We start from the raw sequence: 17,888 nt of genomic DNA on the forward strand, positions 1-17,888 counted from the left end.
GAGACCACAGCTCTGCTATAACGTGTGGTGATGTAAGTAACACACGGACGTTTGACTTGTTGGAACGATTCCACCGGCTCGCCGCTGCTCTTGAGCACATCAAATCCACGTCTAATGTGCAGGGAGGCGCCCTGGAGGGTTTTGGCTCCGCCTGAGCCTCGCTCCCCCTCCCGAGGAACACCCGTGTCCTCCCCTCGCCATAAATCAAGCTAATAAAAGAAGCCAAACCCCTGGCAGGTGTACAGCTCCCAGACAGAAGCCGGAATAAGCAAAGCAGAAACAAACGGCAGGGGGTGGCCAGTTCCTTCGTCTGTTCCTCCCGCCCCCAACACACATATAAACACACACTCACACAGGGAACGCGCAACACTCAGCCAGCCCTGCGGAGCCTGTCTGCAACAGGTGGCTGGGGCAGTCCTGGCTATTTTTAGCCCAGGGGACTTATCTCCTGGTCGTGGGAGGGCCGTCTGTTTTTACATAATCTTCCATCAGCTCCACAGACTCGCACCTCCCGGGGAAGGGAAACAAATCCTAGCCTCGCAGGAGGAAATAAGACTAATAACACTAGGAACAGAGGCCAGTCTGGAAAGAGGAAAACCAGAGTCTTGCTCCTTAAGATTTGCAAGGGGGGGGGGGGTAGGCAAATCTTGCCCCCCCCCCTTGCCAGCCTTCCCTCTCAATGCCAGTCTTCGCACTTTCCTCAGTGGCTTGGAGGAGGCCTTCTGCACCAAGCTCAACAGAAGGCCACTATGTCTGCACTCATAAAGCAAAAAAGCTGCCAGCCTAAAAGAAGCAGAGAAGAGAAGAAGAAGAAGAAGAAGAAGAGAAGAGAAGAGGAGAAGAAGAAGGAAGGAGGAAAGGAAGAAGAAGGAAAGGAAGGAAGGAAGAGAAGAAGGGAGGAAGGAAGGAGAGGGAGAGAGGGAGAGAAGAAGAAGAAGAAGAGAAGAAGAAGAAAAAGAAGAAGAAGAAGAAGAAGAAAAAGAAGAAGAAGAAGAAGAAGAAGAAGAAGAAGAAGAAGAAGAAGAAGAAGAAGAAGAAGAAGAAGAAGAAGAAGAGGGAGAAGAAGAAGAAGAAGAAGAAGAAGAAGAGGGAGAGGGAGAGGGAGAAGAAGAAGAAGAAGAAGAAGAAGAAGAAGAAGAAGAAGAAGAAGAAGAAGAAGAAGAAGAAGAAGAAGAAGAAGAAGAAGAAGAAGAAGAAGAAGAAGAAGAAGAAGAAGAAGAAGAAGAAGAAGAGAAGGAGTAGGAGTAGGAGGAGTTTGGATTTATATCCCCCCTTTCTCTCCTGCAGGAGACTCAAAGGGGCTTACAACCTCCTTGCCCTTCCCCCCTCACAACAAACACCCTGTGAGGTGGGTGGGGCTGAGAGAGCTCCCAGAAGCTGTGACTAGCCCAAGGTCACCCAGCTGGCGTGTGTGGGAGCATACAGGCTAATCTGAATTCCCCAGGTAAGCCTCCACAGCTCAGGCGGCAGAGCTGGGAATCAAACCCAGTTCCTCCAGATTAGATACATGAGCTCTTAACCTCCTACGCCACTGCTGCTCCCTAAAGAGGAGACTAAGGGACTCCCTTGTCCATCAACTTCTGAGAAGCCCTCCAGCAGGCCACGGAGGGGAGAGCCTTCCTCTGGGGCTAAAAGATATACTGCCTCTTAACATGGAAGTGCCATTTCACCTGTCACAACAGACCCGACCTTTAAAAACCCATCAAAGCTACCATCACATCCCCCAGCATGGAAGTTTACATAAATAAAATAAAGGTGATTAGATTCCACAAGCACATGCGCTGGACAAAAATGTTTTAGCTCATCAGTTCTGAATCTATTGCCTGCCAGATGCTCTGACTTCTGGCGTTATCAGAGAGGGAAGAAAACTTCCTCCAAACAAATCTAGCCCTTTTAAAAAACTCCATCATATTTTTGCCCTTCGTTCTCTCCACCACTTCCTGGGCAGGTGTGCTGAGCCGCTGCAGAGCCCCCACCACCCACCCCTGTTCGCTACTCACCTGTGAGCTGCCAGTGCCGAAGCCGAGGCCCGGGGTGGATGGTCCAGACATGGAGTGAGACCCCATGGGGGAGCTGATGACCGAGAAAGGAGGCCCCATGCCATTGAGGGGGGAGTTCAGGGCGCCGATGGGTGAATGCAGCTGGCTCGGGGACCCCAAGGAGGAGCCGATGCCAGGCCCGATGGACGGATGGAGGGGCGGCATGGTCATCGGCCCACGGCCGGTCGGAGAGCTCAGGGAGGTGGAATTGACTTGGGTGGAAAAATCTGCAGAGCAAAGAGAGAGAGAGAGAACCATGAGTGAAAAGGGTCTCTTTGCTAGCCGGTCACACCAACCTTCCTGATTCCGAAAAGCAGAAAAGATGGAAGACAGAATTTTTCAAAAAAGTATATTTTATTAACTTTTTTTAAAAAAATTAAAAGGTGATCAGTTAGCAAATGATTAGATCAGGGGTCAGCAACCTTGAACGGCCAAAGAGCCATTTGGACCCGGTTTCCACAGAAAAGAAAACACTAGGGAGCCGCAAATATTTTTTGACATTTAAAAGGAAGATAACACCGCATATGTTGTTTTTTTTACCTTTACGCTTTGTATAAACAATTATAGTGTGTTGCTTATGAAATCCATGAAGTGCTACCGAGAAAATTATATTTTATTTATGTAAAGAACACCTTTTGAACATTTTGAACTCTTAAAAAATAACAACAACAAAAACCCACACCGAGTTGAAGGTCTCTTTCAAAGGAATTTAAAAACTAAACTTAAATTATCCATGTAGCCAATAAAAAATGCTGTGAGCCGTCATCCGCAATCCAAGTGGGCAGGTGGGATACACAGCGGCGGCAACGCCAACGGCGGCAAGTTGCACTTGGGAAGCGGCGAGCGCGCCTCCCTCCCTGGCACTCCCTCCCTCCCTCCCTCTCTCCTTCCTTCCTTCCTTCCTTCCTTCCTTCCTTCCTTCCTTCCTTCCTTCCTTCCTTCCTTCCTTCCTTCCTTCCTTCCTTCCTTCCTTCCTTCCTTCCTTCCTTCCTTCCTTCCTTCCTTCCTTCCTTCCCCTCCTTCCCTCGTTTGGCGCCTGCTGTCACATGCCCAGTTGGGGGCATCTTCCGTAGACGGCCCGGGGTAGTTGTACGCTAGCTTATTATGGCAAAGCGTGGTCCTTAGGTTGCTCAGGTCCCATGCCACACAGAGCCGCAGCACAAGGATGAAAGAGCCGCATGCGGCTCCAGAGCCACAGGTTGCAGACCCCTGGCCCAGACTAATCTGAATTCCCCAGATAAGCCTCCACAGCTCAAGCAGCAGAGCGGGTATTCAAACCCAGTTCCTCCAGATTAGAGCACATCTGCTCTTAACCACTACGCCACTGTGGCGACAGAAAAGAGACAGAAAAGAGTCCAACCTGGAGGCCCACTCCAGCCGCAGAACTCCAAGGCCTGAGCTAGCAGACAGCGATGCAACTGCAAAAGGGAAAGTGACTCCCAAACAGATCCCCCTTCCAACAATGCCATCGTGACAGGAGTCTGGTATGAGGACCGGGGGGCCTGGGATACACATTCTCCCGCACCCTGGGCCCAGCACCCCAATCTCTTGACTTAGCCAGCCCTTCAGGCTTATCAGGATGCAATGGGACAGCCCTCCCCTTCTACCCGCACAACTTTAACTCCATGGAGGAAAAGCAGGATACAACTGTGGACGTTTGTAACATCTGGATATGGGAGAAACTTGAGCTGAGAGGAAAGACAATGATGAAGACCCTCGATGAATTTTTCAGGCTTCACCACAGTCCCTTTTAAAAAAATCTACCCCCTCCTAGTTGCAGCTCAAGGGAAATGCACCCCCCCCCCTTAAGTTTTCTGACAGAGAAGGGCTCTCCGCCACAGGAAAGGGGCTCTCGGTTAGCAGCAGAAGAGGGAAAGGAAAGCCGGCCTCCTAATCCCCTCCACTTATGGTGTCCATTGATAACCTGGGGTGCATTTTGAGGGCCATTGTCTGGAAAAGCTTGTAATCCTGTTATGTCTGCTGCTTTAGGAAGGGACCCTCCGGAGACACAACGGGGAGCTGATGAACAAAACTCAATCCAACCGAGGATTAGGGGCCTGCGACCTCCGGGGCGGCTGGGTCCCAAGGGCCTGTTTCCCAAACACAGAGCATGCACAGGGGGAAAGGGCGACCTAGTCATCCGGTTCTGCCTGGAAGGATCCAAAGAGAAGAAGAAGAAGAAGAGTTTGGATTTATATCCCCCCTTTCTCTCCTGCAGGAGACTCAAAGGGGCTGACAATCTCCTTGCCCTTCCCCCCTCACAACAAACACCCTGTGAGGTAGGTGGGGCTGAGAGAGCTCCGAGAAGCTGTGACTAGCCCAAGGTCACCCAGCTGGCGTGTGTGGGAGTGCCCAGGCTGATCTGAATCCCCCAGAGAAGCCTCCACAGCTCAGGCGGCAGAGCTGGGAAATCAAACCCGGTTCCTCCAGATTAGATACACGAGCTCTTAACCTCCTACGCCACTGCTGCTCTCACCCCAAAGCCACCTCACCCCTTGAGAGCAGCTCTGCGCTTCATATGACAACGGTGTTCACTACAGCTTGGGAATACCACCGTTCCCTGCAACAAAACTGGATAAAACAAAGTTATTCAGGAGAGCCTATAAAGCCGTGGTGGCGAACCTTTGGCACTCCAGATGTTATGGACTACAATTCCCATCAGCCCCAGCCAGCATGGCCAATTGGCCATGCTGGCAGGGGCTGATGGGGATTGTAGTCCATAACATCTGGAGTGCCAAAGGTTCGCCACCACTGCTATAAAGTCACCTATATAGTCACCTACAAAGGTGACTGGGGTATACTGTAACACAGGGGCCTCCAACGTGATGCCCGTGGCCACCTCGTCTCTCGCTGACATCTTTCCTCAAAGGCACACCCAAAAGGAAAAACGCACAAAGTGGCCTTAGGAGTCAGGGGTGCGTGATGCACTCAAACGCTCAGGACGGAGAGATCCACAGAAAGCAGCACAGGACTCTTGCCTGCCAGCCCCTCAAACACTTTTGTGAATGAACAGTGTCCCCCCTGTATGAGAGCTAGCGTGGCATAGTGGCTAAGAGAAGGCACACTCTAATCTAGAGAACCAGGTTTGATTCCCTGCTCTGCCGCTTGAGCTGTGGAGCCTTATCTGGTGGACTATATTAGCTTGTGCACTCCAACACATGCCAGCTGGGTGACCTTAGGCTAGTCACAGTTCTTCTGAGCTCTCTCAGCCCCACTCACCTCACAGGATGTTTGTTTGGGGGGGAGGGAAAGGAGATTGTATCTAATCTGGAGGAACCGGGTTTGATTCCCAGCTCTACCGCTTGAGCTGTGGAGGCTTATCTGGGGAATTCAGATTAGCCTGGGCACTCCCACACACGCCAGCTGGGTGACCTTGGGCTAGTCCCAGTTCTTCTGAGCTCTCTCAGCCCCACTCACCTCACAGGATGTTTGTTTGGGGGGGAGGGAAAGGAGATTGTATCTAATCTGGAGGAACCGGGTTTGATTTCCCAGCTCTGCCGCCTGAGCTGTGGAGGCTTCTCTGGGGAATTCAGATTAGCCTGTGCACTCCCACACACGCCAGCTGGGTGACCTTGGGCGAGTCACAGCTTCTCAGAGCTCTCTCAGCCCCACCCACCTCACAGGGTGTTTGTTGTGAGGGGGGAAGGGCAAGGAGATTGTCAGCCCCTTTGAGTCTCCTGCAGGAGAGAAAGGGGGGATATAAATCCAAACTCTTCTTCTTCTTCTCCTCTTTGGATCCTTCCATGCAAAACCGGATGACTAGGTCGCCCTTTCCCCCTGTGCATGCTCTGTGTTTGGGAAACAGGCCCTTGGGACCCAGCCGCCCCGGAGGTCGCAGGCCCCTAATCCTCGGTTGGATTGAGTTTTGTTCATCAGCTCCCCGTTGTGTCTCCGGAGGGTCCCTTTGTGTCTCCGGAGGGGGGAGGGAAAGGAGATTGTATCTAATCTGGAGGAACCGGGTTTGGTTCCCAGCTCTACCGCTTGAGCTGTGGAGGCTTATCTGGGGAATTCAGATTAGCCTGGGCACTCCCACACACGCCAGCTGGGTGAATCTTGGGCTAGTCCCAGTTCTTCTGAGCTCTCTCAGCCCCACTCACCTCACAGGATGTTTGTTTGGGGGGGGAGGGAAAGGAGATTGTATCTAATCTGGAGGAACCGGGTTTGATTCCCAGCTCTACCGCTTGAGCTGTGGAGGCTTATCTGGGGAATTCAGATTAGCCTGGGCACTCCCACACACGCCAGCTGGGTGACCTTGGGCTAGTCCCAGTTCTTCTGAGCTCTCTCAGCCCCACTCACCTCACAGGATGTTTGTTTGGGGGGGAGGGAAAGGAGATTGTATCTAATCTGGAGGAACCGGGTTTGATTCCCAGCTCTACCGCTTGAGCTGTGGAGGCTTATCTGGGGAATTCAGATTAGCCTGTACACTCCCGCACACGCTAGCTGGGTGACCTTGGGCTGGACACAGCTTCTCGGAGCTCTCTCAGCCCCACCCACTTCACAGGGTGTTTGTTGTGAGGGCAAGGAGATTGTCAGCCCCTTTGAGTCTCCTGCAGGAGAGAAAGGGGGGATATAAGTCCAACCTCCTCCTCCTCCTCTTCCTTCTTTTCTGTCCCTCTTCCTATTTTCCCCCCAACCCTCCCGCCCAGCGCAAGAGCTTCCAACTCTTAACGTGAAAGATGGAGAGGTATCTCTCTGCATTGGCCTTGTTTTGCCTCACAGAGAGAGTGGTTTCTGGTTGTGTAAACAGCAGGAGTTATCCTTCTTCAGCTTTCAGTTCCTCTGTACTCTCTCAAGTGCGCCCACCCACCCGACATGCTGTCCTATGCATCCCTTCAGAGACTGTAAGTCCTAAAGGACTTAGTGGGGCTTACTTTTGAGTATGAACCCAGAGGATCAGGTGACAGGGCACCAGAGATCACTTACACGGGCATTTCATGTGCTGTAGTCCAGTGGTGGGATCCAAAAATTTTAGTAACAGGTTCCCATGGGGGTGGGATTCAAACTGTGGCGTAGCACCAATGGGGCTGGGCGGGGCACGATGGGGGCGTGGCTGGGCATTTCGGGGGTGGGGCATTCCTGGGCGGGGCTGTGGCAAGGACGCAGCTGCTGCGCCGGTCCTTGGGTGGGAAACGAATGCACGCAGGCGCAGGCTGCCACTCACGCCGGTGCACCTCCTGCTAGACTGCTTCAAGTTCTGCGCACTACTGCTGAGAGGAGGGGCGTAACTCAGGCAAAAATCACGTGGCAAAATCACCCATTAGTAACCCCCTCTTGGCACACACAAATAATTAGTATCCTACTCTTGGGAACCTGTGAGAACCTGCTGGATCCCATCTCTGCTGCAGTCCATCTGGCTAGTTTGAAATCACCGACAGTCTACATAACAGCCGAGAACAGCACGGTTATGGTTTCCCACTATTTCTTCAAACACTCCCTTTCCTTTCTTAAATCAGCCTTGGCTGGGAGAAAGGCAGGCGTGTAAATATCTTAAACAGATAAACAAACGTGCAGGGATTCGGTAGCAGGAGGAGAGCATTCAGTGCCACGGAGCAGCATCGAAAGGAGGTGGGCAGGGAGCAGTCCTGAGAACGAGGTCAAGGGTCGTCCGAGGACAGAAGCGTGTCCCCGTCGCAGCCGGTATGACCAGCGAGTTCTCCCCGAAGGGGAGGGGGGGGGACCCAACTAGAGGGATTTTGGTGAGCCCTTCCAGGAGCAGAATCCAGCCAGACCAACCCCCCCCCCCCCCAGCTTCTCTTACTCATCCTGTTTACATGCATCAGACAGTTCCGAGCACCAGGAAGAGAACAGGGCGTGTTTGTTGGAGCAGCACGCATTTGGGGGGGGGGGGGGAAGGGGGGGAGATTCCTTTACGCAAAGTCAAAGAGCAATACCCATCAGGGCCAACAGACGTGTCGACGTGTGCGTGCCCTGGACAGGTTTGTGCATGTGGTGAGTCTCCACGGGGGTGCAGGAAAAGTGCAGACCGGGCCCAGAAATCAGCTTCTTATGCTAGTCGAACGTGTCTGCTTGCTGTAAGGCAAGGTTCTAGTTTTGGTGGCTGTGAACAAAGGCTTGGAAAGGCACGAACCCTGCTGAAATCTCAGAAGCCGGAGGGGCCCTGCATTCTCGGCTGGCTTTGCCCCTCCCCCACGGGAAGCAAAACCAGATTTAAATTATGCAAGAGACAAGAATGTACATATATTTGCTGGCTGTGCACAATCCGAACGAAAAGGTGCCAGACATAACTTCTCCCTGGCAGGATTTAGATTTGTGTTAAAGTTTTTTTTTCCCCCTAAAAAGAGAAATATCCACTTTCTCTGTGGAGCTCAGCAAGTTTGCATCTTCTCCCAGATGCTGTTCAACACTCTAACCCAGGGGTGGCCAACCTTTGGCACTCCAGATGTTAAGGACTACAATTCCCATCAGTCCCTGCCAGCATGGCCAATTGGCCATGCTGGCAGGGACTAACAGGAATTGTAGTCCTTAGCATCTGGAGTGCCAAAGGTTCGCCACCACTGCTCTAAACCCAAGGGTGGCCAACCTATGACGCTCCAGATGTTCATGGACTACAATTCCCAGATGGTGTTCCAGATATTCATGGACTACAATTCCCATGCCAATTGGCCATGCTGGCAGGGGCTGATGGGAATTGTAGTCCTTAACATCTGGAGTGCCAAAGGTTCGCCACCACTGCGTCCAGGCCCTCCTCCCTGACTGCAGCCTGGTTTGGGTTGTGCTGGCCAATTGGCCATGCTGGCAGGGACTGATGGGAATTGTAGTCCATGACCATCTGGAGTGCCATAGGTTGGCCACCCCTGCGCCCAGGCCCTCCTTCCTGACTGCAGCCTGGTCTGGGTTGTGCTGGCCAATTGGCCATGCTGGCAGGGGCTGATGGGAATTGTAGTCCATGACCATCTGGAGTGCCATAGGTTGGCCACCCCTGCGTCCAGGCCCTCCTCCCTGACTGCAGCCTGGTCTGGGTTGTGCTGGCCAATTGGCCATGCTGGCAGGGGCTGATGGGAATTGTAGTCCTTGAACATCTGGAGCACCATAGGCTGGCCACCCTTGCTCTAACCTCTACACCACCCTGTCTCTTAATTTCCAGGCTGCAGACTGCTAATTTGGCCCACACAGTCCCTACCCCCTGCGTGGAAAGGGTACAGGTGAGGCTTTGCACCCAACCTCCTTCCTGCACAGAGGCACCAAATCCCCAAAAGGCCATCTGAAGACGTTTTTGGACCATTCCAGCAGCAACAGGGCCCCATCCACTAGGAAGCTATTTGGCACAGAAACATCCAGGAGCAGAGCAAAAAAAAAAAAGACACGCCACTTATATTCGCAGCAAAGGCAACTTTTACAAACAACCGCCAGACCAAAATAAATGCTATGTTGCAAGTTCCCTGTTTTGAAACCACAGCAGCACATTAGCAAGGCATTACCCTCCCCTAAAATTGCAGCTATTTTCCCTCCGTAGACAATTTTTACGCATTTCCAAACCTTCCCGAATTTCCTTTATGGGGAGAAATCTGACACGGCTCCAGTTCAAGAGAGGCACCCGCTCCACACCTGCGCCCCACCTCACCGTTCTAAAGCTGCGGTTGCTCTTTCGTTCAAACCCAGACACTCCCCGTCTGCGTGCTGCGAGGGAATTGCTCGCAAGCCGCAAGAAATGCATTAATCAAGTGAAGGATCCTGTGAGCCCAAAGCAGTTCACCCACCCTGAGTCACTGCAAGATTTTATTTAACCTTTCCATCAGCCTCTACTCAATTAATTCTGCTGGGTCTCTGAACCAGGCATGGTTAACCAATCCGTTTGTTGTTGTTGTTGTTGTTGTTGTTGTTGTTGTTTTGGGGGGAGATTGCAAGAGAATCACAAAGCAGCTTCACAGTCAGTGGCAACCATTTTCTGGTTGCACCTGTCACCTTGTGTCAGAATCCCAAAGGTGCTTGCAGACTCAAAACGGTTGGGACCCTCTGTTTATAATCTACAGATCATAACCCACAGCATAACAGTTCCTCTCTCCTACAATCCCTTGGTTTACCAATGCGGAGGAAACAAAATGGGACAACAGCCTCCATGTGGTCTGGCAGCATGCTCCGCCAAAGTATTTTTAAAACAGTGACTTGAAACAAAGATTTCTCAAAAGCATAGACAGGAAGTTATCACATGGTGATATCCTTAATAAGTCAAAATCCAGTGCCACGACATATCTAGTAGTTGTCCACCCATTTCAGAACTCATCACACAGGCAGCAAATGAGAGATTCGATTCCAAATTTAGCTACGCTTTGTTGTTCCGTGCAAGGCCCACTTGCTCCCAAGCTAGGAAGGAACTCCACACGCACACAATGAAGGCAGTTTGACAAGTGTCATCTCTAAATCCTGCCAACAGCATGAAAAACCAAAACAGAATCATTTTCAAGTCAGAAATACATTTTAACTAACAAATGTCCCGTCTCCTGACTGCAGATGCCGAATGCCCGGCCGGTCCTGCATCCGTTGCGCCAACTCACTGGTTCTTCCCCCCAATCTCTCCTTTCAGCCACAGAAGCTCCACAAATGTAGTAAAAGGTACAGGGAGTCCCCCGTGCAAGCACCAGGCCATTACTGATGTGAATCAGGATGTTTACTCAGCAAACTTCATTTATGGGGTGTTTTGCCACTGCCTTCTCCAGTTGTCTACACTTTTCCCCCAGCAAGTTGGGTACTCATTTTTACGGACCTTGGAACGATGGAAAGCTAAGACAACCCTGAATCATAGAATCACAGAGTTGGCAGAGACCACCAGGGCCATCCAGTCCAACCCCCTGCCACGCAGGAAGACACAATCAAAGCACTCTCAACAGATGGTCATCCAGCCTCTGTTTAAAAACCTCCCAAGAAGGAGACTCCACCACACTCCGAGGCAGAGTATTCCACTGTCCAACAGCCCTGATGGTCAGGACGTTCTTCCTGATGTTTAGGTGGAATTGCTTTTCCTTGAGGCAGCTTCTTGAAATGGACTTCCACCTGGATGAAATTCAGGTAACGAACAGAGCTCTGATGGCATTGTTGCAGCCTATCACCCTGGGCCACGGGGCTCCTATATAGGTGAAGGCAGTGGTGGGATCCAAATTTTTTAGTAACAGGTTCCCACGGTGGTGGGATTCAAACAGTGGCGTAGCGCCAATGGGGCTGGGCAGGGCACGACGGGGGCGTGGCCGGGCATTCCGGGGGCGGGGCAATAATAATTTCTCTGTTACGGTAAAAAACTCTTACTGTAAAAAAAATTCCTAATTTCCAGCTGGTATCTTTCAGCCCATAATTTAAACTCGTTATAGCAAGTCCTATCGTCTACTGCCAACAGAAACAACGACTTCTCCTCGAATTGACTGCCTGTCAAATACTTAATACTTTCAAATACTTCATTTTGTTTCTAGAAATCAAAAGAAGGAAACTTTCCTTAAACAAGGAACTTTACCATATTTCCAAAACATGTTTTTAAAACAGCCCAACAGGGAGAATTATCCCGTTTTCTACCTTTGCTAACCAGCCACATAGGAAACAACAGGACTTTATGATTTTTGGACCTAATGGAATTTCTAACGGAAAAGCAGACCCAATTAGTAACCCCCTCTCGGCACACACAAATAATTAGTAACCCACTCTCGGGAACGGGTGAGAACCTGCTGGATCCCACCTCTGGGTGAAGGCCAACAAAGGCACCTTTATCTTTTTGCAGAACTTACACCAATGTCTGTTCTACTCACATCATCGGAGTTATCTCTTCATCCATCCTTCTTTTCCCTTCTGCAGGCTAACCCACAGGATTACTGAATGAGACGATTCTCAACCGTCATGGAAGCTAGCGACTTATCAGCTTCCCGCTATTTAAAAGTTTGGCACCCAGGGTGGCCAGGATTCTCTGGAAGGTTCTGGCTGGGGTTGTGCCCAACCAGCAGACAGCCAACTCAACTTCAGATCAACCCAGCTTCAAAACCAAAACCCAGCTTGGCCAGCATAAGCAGTTAGGTTGACTGTATTGTCGAAGGCTTCCACGGCCGGAATCACTGGGGTGCTGTGTGGTTTCCGGGCTGTGTGGCCGTGTTCTAGCAGCAGTCTCTCCTGACGTTTCACCTGCATCTGTGGCTGGCATCTTTAGAGTATCTGATGCAGCCACAGATGCAGGCGAAACGTCAGGAGAGAATGCTGCTAGAACACGGCCAGACAGCCCGGAAACCACACAGCACCCCAGTTAGGTTGACTAATTGGGGATCTAAAATGTGTATGATGGGGACGAAAGGTCATCTTTGTCAGGCCAAAGAAGATTAACAAAAAAGATGAAAGGGGCAGCATTCAAATGAGGTGACTTTTCAGAAACAGTATTGCCCTTGCTCCTGTTTCCGGCCCCAAACCAACAGTGTGAAAGAGGAGGAGGAGGAGGAAAAGGAGGAGAAGAGTTGGATTTATATCTCCCCTTTCTCTCCTGTAAGGAGACTCAAAGGGGCTTACAATCTCCTTTCCCTTCCCCCCCCCCCCCCCCCCCCGAAAACACCCTGGGAGGTGAGTGGGGTTGAGAGAGCTCCGAAGAACTGTGACTAGCCCAAGGTCATCCAGTTGGCATGGAGTGCACAAGCTGACCTAGTTCATCAGATAAGCCTCCACAGCTCAAGTGGCAGAGCGGGGAATCAAGCCCGGTTCTCCAGATTAGAGCGAGCCTGCTCTTAACCACGACACCACGCTGGCTCTCCAGAAGGGAGAGAGGAAAGGAAGGGAAAGGAGGAATGAGGGAGAAGCGTATTTGAGAGAATAAGAGAAAGGAAACAATTAGAAAAACCGGTTCAGGATCAACCATGGCACGGGGAGGGGGCTGTCCCACATGCTTTATGGCTCTCGCCGGCCACAATGAACCTGGCTACCGCAATAAGCAGCTTAGGAGAGTTTAATGGGGCCGGACTGCAGCCAGTCTCCCATCATGCACTGGGAACAGCTCCCTCTTGGCCCGTGTCGCTTTCCTTGGGGAGCTGCCACAGGGCCTCTTCCTCTTCCTCATCCTCCAGGACTTTGCAGACCCAAGATCGGGAGAGGCAAAGGCAACAGCCCACCTGACAGGTTAGCTGGGATCCTTCATGGACTTTTAATTACCTTCAACTGCAGTTTAATGCGCTGCAAGCAAATTGGAAATGATAGAATTGGCCACAGGAGGGTGCTGAGCTTTGGCCAAAGAGCAAAGCAGAGAAGAGTTCAGCAAGTCAGAGGGAGAAGCGAAAAAAGTCACCTGTCAGAGGGAGAAGCGAAAAAAAAAGTCACCTGTGGCTCAGCTAGACGAAATGCTGGGAATTTCCCTTACTTTTTACCTAGGTCACATTTAAATTTCTGGGCATCATGATTAAAGGGGACCTGACCTGAGGCGTACAGACTGCCGCGGTGGTTAAGAAGGCCCAGCAAAGACTGTACTATCTGAGACTTTTAAGGAAACAACAACTGAATGGAAAACTCCTGGTGTCCTTTTACCACTGTGCTATAGAGAGTGTCTTAACCTACTGCATCTGTGTATGGTTCTCCAGTTGCACAGTGGCAGATAGGAAGGCGCTCCAAAGGGTGATCACTACTGCTCAGAAGATTATCGGCTGCCCTCTCCCCTCCTTGGAAGAACTCTATCATTCCCGAAGCCTAAAGAAAGCCCAACATATTCTGAGAGACCCGTCTCATCCAGCACACTCTCTTTTTGAACTGTGACCATCCGGCAGACGATACAGGTCTATCAAAACTGGGACAAAGAGGCTTAGAGACAGCTTCTCCTCTAGAGCTGTGGCGATGCTGAACTCCGTGGCTTCGTGTTGATGTGTTTGGGGCTGTGTAGGGATGGGTGGAGGAAGGGGAAAGTGAGGATGGGGTATGAGTCTGAAATTGTGTGCATCGAGGAATGCTGCTGTAAATTTCGTTGTGCGTGCACAATGACAATAAAATGCTTATGCTGATGCTTATTTCTTTCTTGCCCAGTCAAAGTGGGCGGCAGCAGCCACTGTAAAAATACAAACAGATTCATCGGCTCCAAGTGAAAATATGCGAATGGAACATCCGCACACTCAAATCCCAGGAATATTTTGCAATCGCACTGCCCCAGGACAAGACGGCATCCCGGGTAGGAAGTCAGCGTTCTGGGAATTCCAGCTTTCTCATCAAAACCACAGGACAAGTTGCTGCCCCGTGCTGTGAAAGAGACAGCGGCGGAGCTGGACTTCAGCTATGGGCACAGAACGCTTCAGTTTTAAGGAGCTACAGGACTCCGGAAATAAACTGATGCAGCCTCCCTCCCTTCTGACGGGGATATAAAGACTCAGAGATCTTCATTTCTACTCCTATCTGATCAAGGAAGTTCACACCCCAAAAGTCCTGCTGGTCTCTGAGGTGCTCCTACACTCCGATCTAACTGTCCTTCTCGGACGTGGCGTGGATGAAATCTCACTGACTGTGGCAGAAGTGAAGGAGGGCCGGACAAGATTTCTGGAGCTTCGCCCCTTGCGATGGAAGGGGCGACACCAAAGAAGGCAGCCCGCCCATCTGGGGTTGCATAAATGGGTCACAAGACGCAGTGCGTGCCAGCTGCCAGCTTTGGAGTTGGAAAGGGCCCAGAGACTTTCTGTTCCTGATCTGGGTTGGCAGCCACAGTGAGGGTGAAGGAAACTTGGTAAGGGGGGGAAACAGCGGGATTGAGGATCCACAGCCGCATCCAGGATAACTGCAAAGCAGGCACGGCAGACGTCAAAAGCTGGAGGAGAATTTTTCTGCCTCAAAAATAAGGTCTGCTCTTTCATTCAGCACGGGTACGAAAGGCTGCCAGCTGCTGTTAGACGGGCAGAGTGTGAAACCAAGTGCAACGTAAAACGGGATAAGCAGATAGAATGGGATGTCACAGAGATCCAGCTGAAGGAATTAACGCTTCCAAGCTGTCAGGTCTAGGATTCGTTCAATGACAGACTCTGGAGTTCATCCATCAGGAGTCTTTATTGGAATGAACACTGAACCCCTGGCTTTTGTAAAGCCAGCTCTGACCCACCAGGAGAGAGACAGAGATCAGCAGTGTTAATATTGTATTGTCGAAGGCTTTCACAGCCAGAATCACTTGGGTGCTGTGTGGTTTCCGGGCTGTATGGCCGTGTTCTAGCAGCATTCTCTCCTGACGTTTCGCCTCTGAAGATGCCAGATCCTCTGAAGATGCCAGCCACAGATGCAGGCGAAACGTCAGCAGAGAATGCTGCTAGAACACGGCCATACAGCCCGGAAACCACACAGCACCCAAGTGTTAATATTCTATCTGCTAATCATAAAATGTGCTTTTATGCAATTACAGATAGAGTTCTCAAGTAAAAATCTAGCCCAGTGATGGCGAACCTATGGCACGGGTGCCACAGGTGGCACTCGGAGCCCTCTCCGTGGGCACGCGCACACAGAGTTCATCATGTGGGGGCGGAAAAACACCCCCAACACACACAAACACCTAGGCGGGCCTGGGCCACTGAGCACGATGTGCGCGCACCGCGGTGAGCAGGGAGGACTCAGCTGGTGAGCCTGGTGCCTGTGCTCCGGGTGGCTGCTGCCCGGGGCAGGGGGGGGGGGTGCAGAGGAGGCAGAGATGCTAGAGAGGCACAGAGCGGTGCACGCTGGACTTGCTGGAGGCTTGGACAGGCTGGCCCCTGCTCGAGTGGGTGGGGCGTAGGAAGAGGGAGCCAACCGTTTTTTTTTCTAAACTAAAACCTCAGCATTCAGGTTAAATTGCTGGGTTGGCACTTTGCAATAAATAAGTGGGGTTTGGGTTGCAATTTGGGCACTCGGTCTAAAAAGGTTCGCCATCACTGATCTAGCCCATTCTTGCCAGCCTTAATGGCAGTCTTTCACAGAGGCAACAGAAGTGATGAAAAGAAGCATTCTTTCCCAATATATATATTTAAAATGTAAGAAAGGTTGCCATTTTGTCTGGCTCTACACTGGGGCCATTCTCCACAAACCCATCCACGTGGTTCTGCTATCAGCCGCGTGCCGAATTGCCACGGGGGATCCAGACAGGGCTAGACGTGGCACTCGCTACTGGATTCGTTTGCCTCTTGGAATTTCTCATCTGGGCGTTCGGGTCACGACCCTCCTGCCCCACCTTCTGCAACCAATTCCCCCCCTCCGTGAGCCGAGAGATTGGAAAAACAGGAGAAAGAGTGTTATGAATGGTGCAAGAAGGATGAAATATGTTTCTTTTAACTGGCTTGGAAGTTACAGGTAAGGCGGGAAGTTTCAATGGGCAGGAAGGAAGAGGAAGGATGCCTACAGGGTAAGACCTGGCAGGAGAGGGCTGCAGCAGTCAAGGCAATAGACAGCCACAGAGTGGGCCACAGTAACTACTCGCTGGAGGTGCCTGCTGTGCTGTACACCGAAGGGCTTGTGAGCCATATTTTCAGAAGCTGCCAGCCTTGTCCAATCACCCCACTACACCATGGAAGCTCCACTGATAATAATTATGTTTTTTGCAATGCCAGGGGGTTCCTCTGACAGCACCGGCCCTGGGCGATTCAGCCAGCTTGCTTCCGGGGGCTTCACTCATCCCAAATCAGTAAGAGCTCAAGAGACTGAGAACTGGGGGAGCGAGTGTGCAAACGGTGTCTACGTGCCACAGGAAGAGGCCAGGCACGATAAGGGAAAGCGGGGCTGCCAAATCCGGCCTGTCTCACACAGAGCCAGCTGGAAGCAGAGGCTCCTTTTAAAGAGAAAAGGCCCGACTTGCGTTTCTGCACAAACATGTTGCATCCCTACTCAGCTTTGGCAACTCTCGCACCAGTTGGCTCTGGCTGGGGTACGCCAGCACTTCCCAAAATCCTGACGGCGGGGGCGGCAGGATTAAGATGCAAGAGGCTGGACGGCTGCAGACCGATGCCTGCAAGAATGCTGCCACCCCCTCTAGTGTTAGTCTAGGGCTAGGCCTTGGGATGGGAGGGGGACCTTTCTGGCCAATGGTGAGGCTTCAGCCTGCGGATGAGGGGTCTCCAACGGGGAACCCTGGCGCATCCGTTACTCTCCACTCCAACAGGCACTGAAGAAGAAGAAGAAGAAGAAGAAGAAGAAGAAGAAGAAGAAGAAGAAGAAGAAGAAGAAGAAGAAGAAGAAGAAGAAGAAGAAGAAGAAGAAGAAGAAGAAGAAGAAGAAGAAGAAGAAGAAGAAGAAGAAGAAGAAGAAGAAGAGGAGGAGGAGGAGGAGGAGGAGGAGGAGGAGGAAGAAGAAGAAGAAGAAGAAGAAAAAGAGGAGGAAGAGGAGGAAGAGGAGGAAGAGGAGGAAGAGGAGGAGGAGAAGGAAGAGGAGGAGGAAGAGGAAGAGGAGGAGGAAGAGGAGGAGGAGGAGGAAGAGGAGGAAGAGGAAGGAGGAAGAGGAAGAAGAAGAAGAAGAAGAGGAAGAGGAAGAGGAAGAGGAAGAGGAAGAGGAAGAAGAGGAGGAGGAGGAGGAAGAAGAAGGAGGAGGTGGAGGAGGCGGAGAAGAAGGAGGAGTAGGAGAAGGAGAAAAAGGAGAAGGAGGAGGAGGAGGAGGAGGAGAAGGAGACAGAGAAGGAGGAGGAGGAGAAGGTCTGGATTTATGCCCCACCTTTCTCACCTGTAAGGAGACTCAAGGTGGCTTACGAACTCCTTTCTCTTCCCTACCCCCCACCACAACAAACACCCTGTGAGATAGGCAGGGCTGAGAGAGTTCCAAAGAACTGTGACTCCTCCAAGGTCACCCAGCAGGCTTCATGTGGAGGAGCAAGGAAACAATCCCAGGTCACCACATTGGAGTCTGCTGCTCATGTGTAGGAGTGGGGAATCAAACACAGTTCCCAAGGAAGAGTCCACTGCT

General features: G+C 51.4%; 1 protein-coding gene across 4 annotated transcripts in view; it reads right to left on the reverse strand.

The window, feature by feature from the left end:
- Positions 1-17,888, reverse strand: part of RXRA (retinoid X receptor alpha) — a 190,036-nt gene that overhangs the window by 67,039 nt on the left and 105,109 nt on the right. For all 4 annotated transcript variants that reach the window (XM_048512638.1, XM_048512636.1, XM_048512639.1 and 1 more), the window contains exon 2: positions 2,001-2,266. In XM_048512638.1, the coding sequence (XP_048368595.1) occupies positions 2,001-2,210 (210 nt within the window). In that variant the 5' untranslated portion in view covers positions 2,211-2,266. The remainder of the gene's footprint in view (positions 1-2,000; positions 2,267-17,888) is intronic.

The sequence above is a fragment of the Sphaerodactylus townsendi genome, linkage group LG12, assembly GCF_021028975.2.
Source record: "Sphaerodactylus townsendi isolate TG3544 linkage group LG12, MPM_Stown_v2.3, whole genome shotgun sequence".
In the NCBI taxonomy this organism is placed as follows: Eukaryota; Metazoa; Chordata; class Lepidosauria; order Squamata; family Sphaerodactylidae; genus Sphaerodactylus; species Sphaerodactylus townsendi.